The sequence below is a fragment of the Maylandia zebra genome, linkage group LG17 (assembly GCF_041146795.1).
Source record: "Maylandia zebra isolate NMK-2024a linkage group LG17, Mzebra_GT3a, whole genome shotgun sequence".
NCBI lineage: Eukaryota > Metazoa > Chordata > Actinopteri > Cichliformes > Cichlidae > Maylandia > Maylandia zebra.
The window spans coordinates 39,353,553-39,367,484 of NC_135183.1; the positions used below are offsets into that span (position 1 = coordinate 39,353,553).

Here is a 13,932-nt window from a genome sequence, read left to right on the forward strand (position 1 = left end):
CAAATACCAAATCGAAGCCATTTTCAAAATAAAAGTGCTCATTAATTGACGAATTGTGCGCATTTTAATCATGTGGGTACTGGACCAAAACAGCGGAGGGTTGCCTATTAGGAAAGGTCGCAGTTTTTTGTTCCCCCCGCCTCCCCCCTTCTCTGACTTCCTTGATTTCATATTTTCGTGACGACAAACGAATAATAAAAATGTGCGATCCATTAAAACAAGACGACACGTGACTCCCACCGCACTTTTTAGTCTAATTTTATTGATGCATTTCATTACAAACACAAATAAGACAAAAAAGACATATGTGTCTGGCACACTGCACGCCCGGATCCTTTTCTGAGGAGCTGAGCTGACAAACTTCATAAAAATTCAAAGCAATAATAAGTCTGTTCAGCCAGGAAGTAGACTTCCACACTTGCCTTGTGTGGCCTTGTGTTGCAACATCTAATGAAAAAAAGAAAGGCTGATGAAAAATTCACCAATAATTAATAATGTCAAGATTTTAGTAAATATTAATAGTGTTTATGTTTTGAGGATGGTTTGGTTGTGTCTCTCTTAATGAGGCCGTATTTTCTCAATTTAAGAGGTAAGTACAAGGAGCGCGAGGTTTCTTACTTTCTTATTATTCTCCACCTGAAATGCAAACTGACAATCGCGCATTAAACGGTATCACCGGTACGAGAATGAAAAGCGTTTAAGGAGCGCTCAGCTCCTCCTGAAGTGCACGTTCATCTTTAACACGAGAAAGGGAGGTCATCCAGAAAAACAACAAGATAACCCAAACGTGCTCGTGCTCCCCACGGAGCGGCGCGCCGTGCACGGATGGACTCGTTTCAATTGACTACGAGTGAATAGAATATTGTGTGAACGAGCACCGGGGCTGGAGCAAAGGGTGACAGTTAATTACACCTCTGCACCGCTGGCATAAATGATCACGTGCCACACTGCTAACAGTCATTTTGCTTTGCTCCTTCAGCCTGGGTTGACATCACAGTGTATCTCATCAATAATGCAACAACACTGAGATCTATTTCACAGCGTAGCACAACACGGAGCGCACACACAGCGTGCTAGGAGCACGATACCCAGACAGGCGCTGCAGCGCGCTTGGTTAAATCGGCGAAACCGCGGCTACAGCGCCAAGCAGGTCGCCTGGCTGTCCCCCGCCCACCCCCGCACCTCCCCGAGTGCCTGGCTCCTCTCTGCTGTAGGGCACGGTGGTTAGATTACCACACATCCAGAGTTCATCTGGAGTTATCATTTCTGGGTCACCTCAAGTGACACTCAGTCTCACAGAGGGAGCTCTCAGTCACTCCCAAAGCATGGCCAGAAAAGGAGCCTAGGAGAGGTGGTGGAGGCGAGGAGGCGAGGAGTAGGAGAGAAGCAAGGAAGAGGAGGAGGCGGTGGGAAGGCTCTCCCAGGATCCAGTGAGGTGCAGGGAACCACGGGCTAAACGCTGACAGAATGAAGGAAAGGGGTGGGAAGGGAGAGGGTGAGGCGAGGAGGAGGAACAGAGGGAGGAGTGAAGCACTGTAAAGCTGTATCCCAGTCTCATGAGCCTGGGTGGCTGGATGGTGAGACATCCTGGAAATATTTACAAACTCACAGTGGACGTGACTTTGTAATTATTGAAGCAGAGGCCATGTCAGAAATGCACAAAACAGGGGAAACGCCCCCCCCGGCGGCGGCGTCTCATAAAGAGGCGAAATGCTGAACGGCGATTTTAAGAAAATAACGACACAGAGGATAATACGAGAATCTCCACGTCTCCTCCTGCTGGTCATTTCTCCCCCGCCTCATCCTGCTTCTACCACTTTCCCTTTTCTGCCTCTTCCAAGCAACGCTCCCCCCCCCCCCCCCCCCTCCCCCCTCCCTCTCGCCATCCACCCCTCCTTCGATCTCCTCCCTGCTCTGCTCTGCTGGAGCTCAAATCACAACCCCAGTCCCTGGCAGATGGAGGATAGGAAAGAGAAGCTCTTAACTAGCCAGCCTGAGCCGCTGCTCTCTGCACACCAACTGCTGCCTGCCTCCCCTCCCTGCCTCCAGAACAGCTACCACTACATGCACCCCACCCACCCCCAGCACCTCTGGGGACACGGTATCCTTCTGGGGAATGGTGCGTGTATTAGTCCGTATCTGGACACACTAGAAAGGACATGGAAACATAATAGATGGATGTTATTTATCACTACATAACCTTATGGGGCAGAGCAGCGTTTGCGAGGAGAGGGTTAGTAAATATCGTTTTGCTGTCAAACAAGCGCCGTCTTTCTACTTCAGTGAGCGAGGACACAGAGTCAGAAGACGGCGTAATGTGAAGCGAGCTGGAGGTTAGACGGCGTGACAGCTGAAGAAAGCGGCGACACGTCGGGTCCAAAGCGCAGATGAGAAATCACGAACGACTGCGGCGATGCAAAACCAGGAGGGAAATAAACAGGCCAAAGTGCTCCTTGGGCGCTTAAGTGCCTTTGACTGCCCCCGACTCTGCTTTTATCTGGGCTCATCTGGCGACCGCGGCTCGGCCTGGCATGAGCCTGACCACCAGTTGCGGTCTGAGGGAGAAACTGCTCCTCTGTGCTATTTGCAGCCCTGTCTGTCCAAAGGAATCTGGTGCGCTGACTGTCACTCAGTGGCCATGTGTGTTTTTTATCACTAATTCTACCACAGGGATGTGGTTGTCCATATGACCACTGTGGAGGCTGCTGCCCCGAGGCGAGCTGACATTGTCTGTGTAGAACGACCAGACGTTGATGTAGGGGCTGCTCAAATGCTGCTTCAATATCAAGACACACACACACACACGCAGGCAGGCATACTGAGCGGTGCCTGGCCAATTGCTGAGACTGATGTTCCTTTCAGCCATCATATGGCTGACACTTAAGTTTTTTTCCCTGCCAACCTTGTGTCAGTTCCTGGCTGCTCCGGCCAGCAGTGATGGAGACGCTGTAACCGACTGTGGTCGGGGCCACTGGCCGCGGGGCTGCTGTGCCCCTTTGAGTTGGGGTGCGATGGGGGTGGGGGCTGCTGCTTGGCCTGTCAACTGGTTGTGACTGGAGCACGTCTGGTCACAGATCCAAACTGGACAGCTCGCTCTTTCTCTGCAGCTAGTGCCATCATCCTGCAGAAAGGCACACGGCGTATAGCTGCCACTCTGCTCCAGTACAGCATATGCTCCAGCTGAGGGTCCGACATGTTCAGTCCAAAACGCCTGAGAGAGTCGCCTCACGTGTCTAACCGGCTGCTGGGAGCACATGTGCACTGTGGGTAAAAGAGAAAATGATCGTGGTGCAGCTCAACCCAGAGACAACCCAAATAAAAGGCGGGACTTTAATCAACGTTAGATAAATTAATTTGTTTCAGTGATTAAACACAGAAACTAGCTGAACGCTCTCTCTCATTGTCCCAGTGCACTTCACAGGCTACTCAATCAACGCTAATGAATTAAGGATGAATTAGTAACCGGAGTGCATTTCTCTGCTAATCTGTGGAAGGTGTGCTGTTTGCGTCTCAGTCACAAACTGCTAGGCTGGAAGAGGATGGAGGGGAAAAAATTCAAACTGTGCCATCACTGGATTGGGAAGACGTGGAGGGATGAGGCAGACATGAAAGTTGGCCTATTTCATGGTCAGGCTGCGGGACCGCCGAGGCCCTGAATGGCAATGCATCTACTTTAATGTGACAGACGAGTCCCTAGGCAAAACCGGCAGAGCCGCGGCAGGCAAGCGGGCCCAGGTACTTGATGAGTGTGACACCTTCGCCGTCCCGCTGTAGAAATGTTGCTGCCGCACGCTCCGCTGCCTCGGTTTAGAATAACACCAAATAAACTCGCCTCTCATCCCGCCTGACGACGCGTCCCCAGAACCTGTCCTCCCCAGCACTGTCGGGATCACCGATCTCCTTGCAGCCGCTCACAGGGCTTTGCTCCGATCGCTAAGCACTTGCCTTTGGGACCCACCTGCCGAGGAAAAGACACATCCTCTCATGGCGATGCCGTTTGCCCAATCGGGCGGAGAAGGACGAGCGTGCGCGTTGGGTTTCCGGCGAGCGCCCGGAGGCGTCACGCCGCCTACCCACATGCACTCGCAAATCATCTTTCCACGGCATAGGTAGTTCTATACGAGCGCTTGACCTTACCTAGCGCTATCACTCAGGGCTACGAAGCGCGCGGTCAAGTGCAACCTTTATTCTATATCGGCCTATTAGGAGCCACGCAGTGTTGCGATGGAGCGAGCCTGCCTGCGCATGTGTGCGTCTAAGCGAGCTGGTGAGCGCCGAGCTGATCTATTGCAGTCCTGGGATGAGAGGGCCCAGGAGTTCATTAGGCTGCGGCTCAGGAGAGCAGCCGCGGGGAGCTGCACTGTAGCCGAGTGTTGCCAGGAGGCTGAGCTGCAAGTCCGGTGGGGAGGGCTGCTGTTGATGTCCGTGGCATGTTTGCTAACAGCCTGATTCCATCAAGTGGTGTAAAAGCAGCGCAGCCAAGTGTGAGGGCTGACCCCTGGCACCTTCCTATTTTTAACAACACAGTATCTCAGTCAAAGGTAGACAGTTCAGTCAAGCACTTGTGGTGTGTAAATGATGCTAATATTCATGCAGTCGTACGTTTGGGAGAGAAAAAAAATAACAAGCGATGCGAAGCAAAAGAGCACAAGACTCCATCTGACTATCTTACAGTTACTTTCGCTTATATGCCCTTTATCTGGAGGGCAAAGATCTAAAATGCACTCTCAGTTTTTCATCTCCATACTCCCACAACCCTTGTAAATGCATCAGAAGAGCAGAATACTACAAAATATTAAATACTCTTGAAGAGAAAAGAAAAAATGAGGCTCAAAGGCATTTCACTGGACACTGAGAGGAAAAAACAAGTATCTGCAAAACAGAACAAAACAAAAATGTGATAAAAGGCTGGTTTGCATGAGGGTCTAGTGAACAAATCCGTTCTCCTCCTTTCCCATTTTGCCAGAATGAAAATAATCCTAAGAATAGTTGTGATTCATAAGAGATAGGTATTGCACAGACACTACCCATATTTCATCATTTATTACACGGCTAAAAGAAAAAAATGACTCAAGTAGTCCAAATAACGACAGGCAGAAGACAAGCAATGTGCGGTGGCTTCCATTCCAAACAGGCTCCTAGCGTGTTACCTTGGCACGAGGCTGTTAGGTCTACACGTAAAACAGGGAATTGAACCGCTTCTTCGTGGCGGGGTCCTTCACGTTGACTTGGCCATATGGACACTGGGGGAGACGAGAGATAAATTAGCGCCGGTTAACAGCTGCATGTGGAGCAGAGCTTTAGTCACACTGAGAACGACACATGAGAAGCAGATCGAGCAAAGGAAAAAAGGACGAGTCGGATAAGGACAGGGGGGAAGACGGAATGGGATGGGACGGGGCGAAAGCAAAACCCAGAGCAGGGATGGAGAGTGGACAACGAGACTCGGTGGGACAGAGCAAAGCAGATATGAGCAGAGCGGGGCTGACACCGTCAGAAAACCCACAACACGTCTGTGTAGTTGGTTTGTTACACACGGATGAACCGCTCAGCTTTGCATTTCACCATCACCGATCCTTAGTCTGGAAACTTGAAACCAGCAGAGGTCAGGAATGATGCTGAGAAAATAGATCCCCAAACTCTGAGCAGATGAGCCTTTCTGCTAATGTCACGCTCACGTCTCAAGTCTGTGTCACAGAGTCAAACCTAGAATTTGATCTTAACCATATTTACTGCTGTGATCTCAGCTGAACCGTCAGGAAGGATTATTATTATGATGCCTTCGTGTCCTCAGACTGGACTAATTCAGCGTGCGTTGGTCTCACTTGCTGTCCAAAATGCGACCGTGAGGCTCCTCGGTCCTCGAGCTCGGCGATCAGAGCTCTGATTGTTGTAGCGAAGCCGTGCATCCATATAAAACGTGCAGGTCTTTGACGGCGTCGGAGGTTCTTCTGTCACGGCGGGGTGCGCCGATGTGTGTGGAAACAGGACCCAAAAGCAGATGATGACGAGGAATTGTAATGATTAACAGAAAGGTGAACCTTTAATGCGATGACGGCAGGGAAATGAACCAAGAGACCAAAAACAAACAGGCAAAACACTAAGAAACAAAATACTAAATGGTACTGAGACCAAAACCTAAACTATGACTGTGGTGGAAAAATAATAAACAAAGACCATGACTAAGACTAATAATACATAACAGATGAAAACTAGAACTATGACTGAGGTGAGGTAAACAGGCTAAGACCATGACTAAAACTGTGACCCTGGTGAGATAAACAGACGAACCGACAATGGCATGAAGAAAACAAAAAGCTTAAATACAGACATGAGGTGATCAGGGGAAGTGGGGACACATGGGGGAAACAGCTGACAGACATAAACCTAATGACAGGACCAGGAGAGAAAGCTAAATACAATGAACAAAGAACACATGACATTGTCAAAATAAAACAGGAAATACTAACAACTAAACATGACAACACAACAGACCCAACACGTGATGAATAAATACCAAACCCCAAAACATAGAAAACCCAGGAACAATAACCAATAACTGCCTAAACTAAAGGCAAAATAGGAAATAACACAAACTAATAACATATCAAAAAATACAAAGAAAACTCAGAGTGCTGGGTCGGAGACCCAGCCTGTGACAGAGCCCCCCCCTCAAGGGCGGATTCCAGACGCCCGAAAACACCCAGAAAACAAAACCACAACAACCCACCAAGGGCGGGCGGCGGGGGCCCAGGACGGAGGGCCAGAAACAAGGCCACAAAAAACAAAGAAACGAAAACACACAGAGCAAACACAACAATGGCACAAAAAGTCCGAGACCCGACTTCAGGAGGGCGACCATGAACCCGGCAGAACAGGAGCGAATGGCGAAGCGGTTCAGGTGGCCGCCCCGGAGGCCGACAACAAAACAAAAGACAGTTCAAAAGTTCAGGAGGCCGACCAGGAGGCCAACGGTCCAGCAGTCCAAAATCCATGAGCTCAGGGGGCCGACCCGGAGGCCAACGGTCCAAGAGCCCAGAAAACAGTTCAGGAGGCCGGCCAGGTAGAAGGCACCGGTGGCGACGGAGCAGATCAGGAGGCCGACCGGGCGGGAGGCAGCGACGGCGACCGAGCAGGTCAGGAGGCCGGCCGGGCGGGAGGCACAGGTGGCGTAGCAGTTCAGGGGGCCGTCCATGACGGCGGCGTAGTTCAGAGGGCTGTCCATGACGGCAACGACGTCCAGTCATCGGCCGGACAGAACGTGCAGGACGAGCAGGCCGGACAGGATGTGCAGATCGGACCGGACGCGCAGGCCGGACAGGATGTGCAGATCGGACCGGACGTGCAGGACGAGCAGGCCGGACAGGACGTGCAGGCCGGACAGGACGTGCAGGACGAGCAGGACGTGCAGGACGTGCAGGACGAGACGAAGCTGAACACTCGGAGGCCGGACCAGGCGGAGCTGCAGAGGCTGAGGCCGGACCAGGCGGAGCTGCAGAGGCTGAGGCCGGACCAGGCGGAGCTGCAGAGGCTGAGGCCGGACCAGGCGGAGCTGCAGAGGCTGAGGCCGGACCAGGCGGAGCAGCAGAGGCAGAGGCCGGACCAGGCGGAGCTGCAGAGGCTGAGGCCGGACCAGGCGGAGCTGCAGAGGCTGAGGCCGGACCAGGCGGAGCAGCAGAGGCTGAGGCCGGACCAGGCGGAGCAGCAGAGGCAGAGGCCGGACCCGACGAGGATGAAGACTCTGACGAAGCTGGACCAGACGAGGATGACGACTCTGACGAAGCTGGACCAGACGAGGATGACGACTCGGATGAAGCTGGACCAGGTGACGACGAGGCGGCCGCAGGTGGCGGCTGAACGGTCCCCTCGGACCCTCCAGCTGACGAGGCATGAGGCTGGACGGGCTCCTCGGGCCCTCCAGCTGACGAGGCAGGTTGCTTTTCAAGTTGCAGCAACACACAGTCTATAGTGGGTGAAATGAGTTCGTATGAGTTCTCAGACTGAGGTGTGGCAGAACCAGGTGAGGCGTCGTCCTCAGGCTGAGGCGTAGAAGCAGCAAGCAGTAGCGCAGCAGGTGGTGGTCCTGCAGGCGGCGGCACGGGAGCCGCAGGAGGCGGCGCTGCAGCCACAGGTGGTGAAGCAGAAGGTGGCCAGACGGGCTCCTCAGGCCCTCCAGCTGACGAGGCGTGAGGCTGGACGGGCTCCTTGGGCCCGCCAGCTGACGTGGCGTGAGGCTGGCTGGGTTCTCCTGAACCTCCAGCAGACGAAACATGAGGCTGGCTGGGTTCTCCTGAACCTCCAGCAGACGAAACATGAAGCTGGCTGGGTTTTCCTGAACCTCCAGCAGACGAAACATGAGGCTGGCTGGGTTCTCCTGAACCTCCAGCAGACGAAACATGAAGCTGGCTGGGTTTTCCTGAACCTCCAGCAAACGAAACATGAGGCCGGACGGGCTCCCCGGGCCCTCCGACTGACACTGAAATTGGCTGCACCAGCTGTACCTCCGTCTCCAAACCGGCCTGGATAGCAGTCCCACAGCAGCTTAGCTGAGCCTGATGGCTAGCTTTTCCAGGGCAAACAGTCTCTGTATAGCCGGGCTCATTAACCGGAAAAGTAGTGTCAGTTTCCATAACCTCCGGAGAAAAAACATGAGGTGCCAAGATATAATCACTCACTTGTGTTTGTGTAATGGAGCGTCGGCGGCGCGCACGCCGCTTTTTCTTAGGAGTGGAAGACGGCGGTGAAATAGGTGGAAGTCCCTGGTAACTCCGAGGTCCCCCGAGAGCCAGTCGAGTTCCCCGGAAAGAGTGCTCGTGCTCCGGAATGAGCCACGGCTTCCACTGGAGCTCCTCCTCCAATAGAGCGCAGTATATCGACTGACGCTCGTCGTGATCTAAATCAACGGTGTCCAGCGCTTCCTCGCGCTGGACCGTGGCAGGAGTATGGCGAGACTGTGATGAGGGCGTGGAAACTGGTGAGCTGAGAGGTGGTGACGCTGTGGCGAATCTCAGCGAACCGACACGAACACACTCAGGTTCCGGAGGCAGCAATGGAGATGACTGATTGTGGGGTTGTTGTGACTGGTGGGTGCTGGAAGCCATTTCCTGACTCGACAGTGCCTGGGCCTGCAGCATCTCCTTTATCCTGGTAAAGGCAGCAACTATGGCAGGTGAGTCCGGGAGCTGGAGAAGGCGGGGATCCCTCTCCATAATAGCTTCAGCAACGTTAACCATTACCTGCTTGCTCTTTAAATCGGGCGCTGTAAAGATGCGGTCGAGGATCACTTGGATCCGAGCAGTCTCCTCCAGACACTCGGTGAGAGCAGCATCCGCTGGGTCCATACTGGTCGGTTCGTTCTGTCACGGCGGGGTGCGCCGATGTGTGTGGAAACAGGACCCAAAAGCAGATGATGACGAGGAATTGTAATGATTAACAGAAAGGTGAACCTTTAATGCGATGACGGCAGGGAAATGAACCAAGAGACCAAAAACAAACAGGCAAAACACTAAGAAACAAAATACTAAATGGTACTGAGACCAAAACCTAAACTATGACTGTGGTGGAAAAATAATAAACAAAGACCATGACTAAGACTAATAATACATAACAGATGAAAACTAGAACTATGACTGAGGTGAGGTAAACAGGCTAAGACCATGACTAAAACTGTGACCCTGGTGAGATAAACAGACGAACCGACAATGGCATGAAGAAAACAAAAAGCTTAAATACAGACATGAGGTGATCAGGGGAAGTGGGGACACATGGGGGAAACAGCTGACAGACATAAACCTAATGACAGGACCAGGAGAGAAAGCTAAATACAATGAACAAAGAACACATGACATTGTCAAAATAAAACAGGAAATACTAACAACTAAACATGACAACACAACAGACCCAACACGTGATGAATAAATACCAAACCCCAAAACATAGAAAACCCAGGAACAATAACCAATAACTGCCTAAACTAAAGGCAAAATAGGAAATAACACAAACTAATAACATATCAAAAAATACAAAGAAAACTCAGAGTGCTGGGTCGGAGACCCAGCCTGTGACATCTTCGCTCTAACCTGAAGACCGAAGGAGACTGTAGACGGCACTAACTGTTTAAAACATCGATCCTTCTTTGTATAGGCTGTTGTGTTTGTTGTGGATTGTTGGTGTGCAGCACTTTGTGATCCTTATCTTGAAAGGTGCTGTTATAAAGACAGTTTACATGTTTGTGCCCTTTCATATTTTGATGCAACGTACTGGACCATCTATTTGGTTCCATCCACGTACAGAAAGCAGCCTGGAAACTAACACACAGCGTCATTAGCCCTGTTAGCTCATCCTCTACAACACCATGGAAGCTCCAACCCACCAAACCTGCTTTCGTTTCATGTTTTGTGCTGAAAATAAATGACGAACGTTGGTCAAAACTGCTCTGGCAGAACCACGGTTTACAAACGAGGTCGGTTACCGTTGGAAACAGACAGGATCAAACGTGCAGGGTGGGAAAAACACGGCAGAGGACAAAAGCAGGGAGAAAAACCAGTAAAAACAAAGAGCTCACGTGTCTGCACGCGCTGCCGCAGCACTTCCCTCTCTGAAGGTGGGCATACTCTGTGAACACCTTATACCCGCTGGAAGGGTCAACGTACATCTGCTTCTTTGCCTGAGCATAATGAAGATATTACCATTCAATTAGAGCGACACACAAACACGTGGCGGGATGTGAACCGTGCACACAGAAATACATACGATACATATACTCACCCAAACACAAGGACGCCTGCAAGAAAAATAGTGCCTAAGAACGTATGCAGAGACAGATTGCTGTGGTTCAACGAGAAGGAGGACTGGGTGACCTCTGAGCATAGAAACAGATGTAAGACACCCTCATTCTTAAGATATTACTAATTAATTAGCGTGCAATTCAGTAGTGAGAATACGCTATGACTAATCCGCTGGTAGCCCTGAAACCTGCACGTCGTTCTGACAATTTTCAGGATGGTGAAAAATCAACTTTACAGACAGTCGTTGTTTTATTTGGTGCAGTTATTCGTCTTGCACAAAAACACCTTCTGTAAGTGGAAAAAGCCTGAACTCCTCTCCATCCCTTAGGAAGTTCCAAAATGTCATCTCTCAGTCTGTTTCAAACTGAGAGCCACTAGTTGGTGAGCTTTGACAGGCCACAAAGGGAAAAAGGCCCCAGGCCCTTTGGTGACACGGCTTGTCATTTCACATGCCATTGCAAGGCCACATAGTGAAGCTGGCATAGCTGGGCCCCCTCTGTATTGTACTTTTCCCACCCAGGCCCTACCGCTCTCCTCAGGTCGCGGCCAACTTGCCTCAACTTCATCCACACTCCGAAGCACAATATTTACAACAGATAAGCCTAAAGGCACGCGGATGACACCTATTCACCGCTGTCATCAGCACAGCTCGCTGGTTCTGCTCCATGGAAGAGCAAGTGAGATTTGGTGAATATGATGGATCTAGCACAAACAATCAGCATCATTTCTTTGGGGCAGCGGGCAGGTATTCTCCTCTGTGTGAAAGTTCACAACAATAACAGGTGGACACAGACACCGCCTACGTTCAGGCGCCGTTTCGTACCTCTTTCCAATACCTACACTTTCACTGCAAAATAATTAAGATGTTTATCTCGGGTTAGAATGGAAAGACTGAGTCAAAAATCATCAGTGGTTTCATCTTCCTAAATGTCACTTGGTTAAGGGCTCGGGGGACGTGGAGGAGGGTTGGGGGCACCGCCCTGGGAACAGGAAGGAGATGCATCGTAGCTGCCAGGTTATCGTGCTGCTAACACACGGTGGCCAGTTTGAAAACATTATGCTGGTATTGTTCCAGATTATTGACGTCAGATTTTAACTTGTTACTGTGTTTAAGAGAAAAGACTAATAAAAAAAACTATTCCAACAAAAATGTTGGAGCCTGAAAAGTAAGAGGAGCTAAAAAGAAACAACATTTATCAGTAATCAGGTCAACTGGCAGCAGCTCAGTGACATGAGTGGGTATAAAGAGAGCGTCTTAGAGAGGCAGAGTTTCTCAGAATCAAACACAGGCAGAGGTTCATCAATCTGCAGAAACCTATGATTACAGATTGTGAAACATTTTCAGAATAACGCAGAAAACTGTGAATATCTCATCATCTGCATCATCATCTGTCCCAGAATTATCATCATTTCTCTGTAAAGCGCGTGTAATTAATCACCCGTGGATCTGCGGTCCGATTGTGCTACATGACACGATTGGCTGTCTCAGTGATGCATCTTACCGCACACGCTAGTCTATGGATTCTGTGGATGGCCATCTCGCCCTCTGTGAACTTTCCCGCGGAGGAGGGGTCGTTTTCGCCCCCCGCGTCGCTGACGTCTGCTGCTGTCGTGCCTTCGTCGATCTGTGACGCGCCGCTGTTCGCCGGTGGCTCGGAGCTTTCTCCCGACAGCTTTGGCATCGACATCGCTACGAGTCGTTTATTCAAGTGGAAGCAGAGAAGAACGAGTCTGCAGACAAACGCTTTACTCGGGAAGTTTTTGCGAAACATGCTTCTGCGATAAACCATCTGCAGGTTACAAGCAGGGAGCGGCTTTTATTAAGAGAACAACTGTGACACTGTGTGAGGAAAGAAACGCGAATGCGCCTTTCCCTGCTCATGTTATCTACACTGTTCAAATCCAGCCTCTCCCCACGTTGCTGCACAGAAAGTGTTTTACTTCCTCATCGGCCCCTGGTCACGTGCCACCAATGTGACCGTCACGTAACTCCGACCCACCGGCTCGTGCAGCGCCTCTGCTGTTAGAAAGCTGCCACTACACGGAGGTACAAGTCCACTGTTAGAAAGATCACCAAAACCCACAAATCCTGAATGAAAAAGTGGTGACCTGCTGGAGCGTTATTATTCAGTGTCACACCGATAAACTGAGGCCTTGTTTTCTGTAGCCTCTGCTATAGCATGGGGGTAAACATGCAACATCTATTTCATGGGACTACAATTAGCTTTCTATTAAAGAACTCATCCACCCACTTCTGTCAGGGTCATGGAGCCGAACCCCCTCTTAGGTCAAGACGGAGAGCACACCCTGGACAGGTCTGTGGTGGAACTGAACCCAGGACCTTCTTGCTGTGAGTGCTAACCATGAAAGCCACCAGCAGATATTTCTGTAGCCATTAACAAAAATGTTTGTCCACACATATACTTCTGTGTGTATATGGGTGGTGAAGCATGCTGTCTTTCTTTGCGTGATTGCGCTGCAGAACAAACGCAGACAGCTTTCCATAATAATAAAGTAACATGGTGCCTTGGACGGATAACTGCAAGGTTGGTGAGTGGACATTAATGAGTCCTTTCAAGGTTATCCGCTGCTGCAAGCCACTACTGATGATGCCCCTGTTTCACAATTATGGGTAATGAAACCTGACAAGTGTCTTTTGACTGACATTGTGGAGTCAATTTACCCTCAGACAAATTACACATCACTGATAAAAATATTTGCACGCACAGCATGGAAGGGAAGACATATTTAAACAAAAGCCAAACAAATGATGTATTTTCCAAGGCCCGTTGTTTTCCATCGAAACCTTTTCTATATTTGGCAGTTTTGGCGCATCATCTCATGCTATAAAAGCGACCTGATTAATGTAACAGATGCTTTATAAATTCACTTGGCAACAGACTCCAGAATGATTTTATGTTAACTCTGCTGCAGGCTGCATTTACTCCCTGCTGCACCGTCCCAACATGAACCCTGCTTGTGTCTTTTCGTCTATGTGACATTTCAATTCAAGCTCGCTCCTCAGGTAGATAAAACATGTTTGAAGACGTTCTGTAACAGATTACTGGGATCGCTGAAGGACAGAGAAACAGTGCGTTGTCCTTTTTTCAGCAGCAGGAACTCTTAAATGAATATTATCTGGGCT

At 50.3% G+C, this 13,932-nt stretch overlaps 1 protein-coding gene across 3 annotated transcripts; it reads right to left on the reverse strand.

Moving 5' to 3' along the window:
* Nucleotides 1–242: 242 nt before the first annotated feature.
* On the reverse strand, nt 243–12,727 carry lg17h1orf53 (linkage group 17 C1orf53 homolog). Of its 3 annotated transcripts, none has more exons than XM_004553767.2 (4): nt 12,290–12,727; nt 10,565–10,666; nt 5,151–5,243; nt 243–447 (listed from the first exon to the last, which is right to left on the reverse strand). In XM_004553767.2, exons 1-3 carry the CDS (start codon nt 12,575–12,577, stop codon nt 5,172–5,174), a joined length of 462 nt encoding a protein of 153 aa, XP_004553824.2. In that variant the 5' UTR covers nt 12,578–12,727; the 3' UTR covers nt 243–447; nt 5,151–5,171. The 3 variants fall into 3 exon arrangements, with proteins under 3 accessions (XP_004553824.2, XP_004553823.2, XP_004553822.2); XM_004553766.2 differs by lacking the exon at nt 243–447 and adding an exon at nt 1,908–3,261; XM_004553765.3 differs by lacking the exon at nt 243–447 and having other exon boundaries at nt 5,029–5,243.
* Nucleotides 12,728–13,932: the final 1,205 nt, after the last annotated feature.

What these genes read in the sequence shown, in the direction of transcription:
- lg17h1orf53 (XM_004553767.2), bottom strand. Translation starts at nt 12,577, where the DNA reads ATGGTTTATCGCAGAAGCATGTTTCGCAAAAACTTCCCGAGTAAAGCG. An exon ending in TCCATAGACTAGCGTGTGCG is followed by an intron (nt 10,667 to 12,289) that starts GTAAGATGCATC and finishes CATTATGCTCAG; the next exon opens with GCAAAGAAGCAGATGTACGT. An exon ending in GCGGCAGCGCGTGCAGACAC is followed by an intron (nt 5,244 to 10,564) that starts GTGAGCTCTTTG and finishes CGTCTCCCCCAG; the next exon opens with TGTCCATATGGCCAAGTCAA.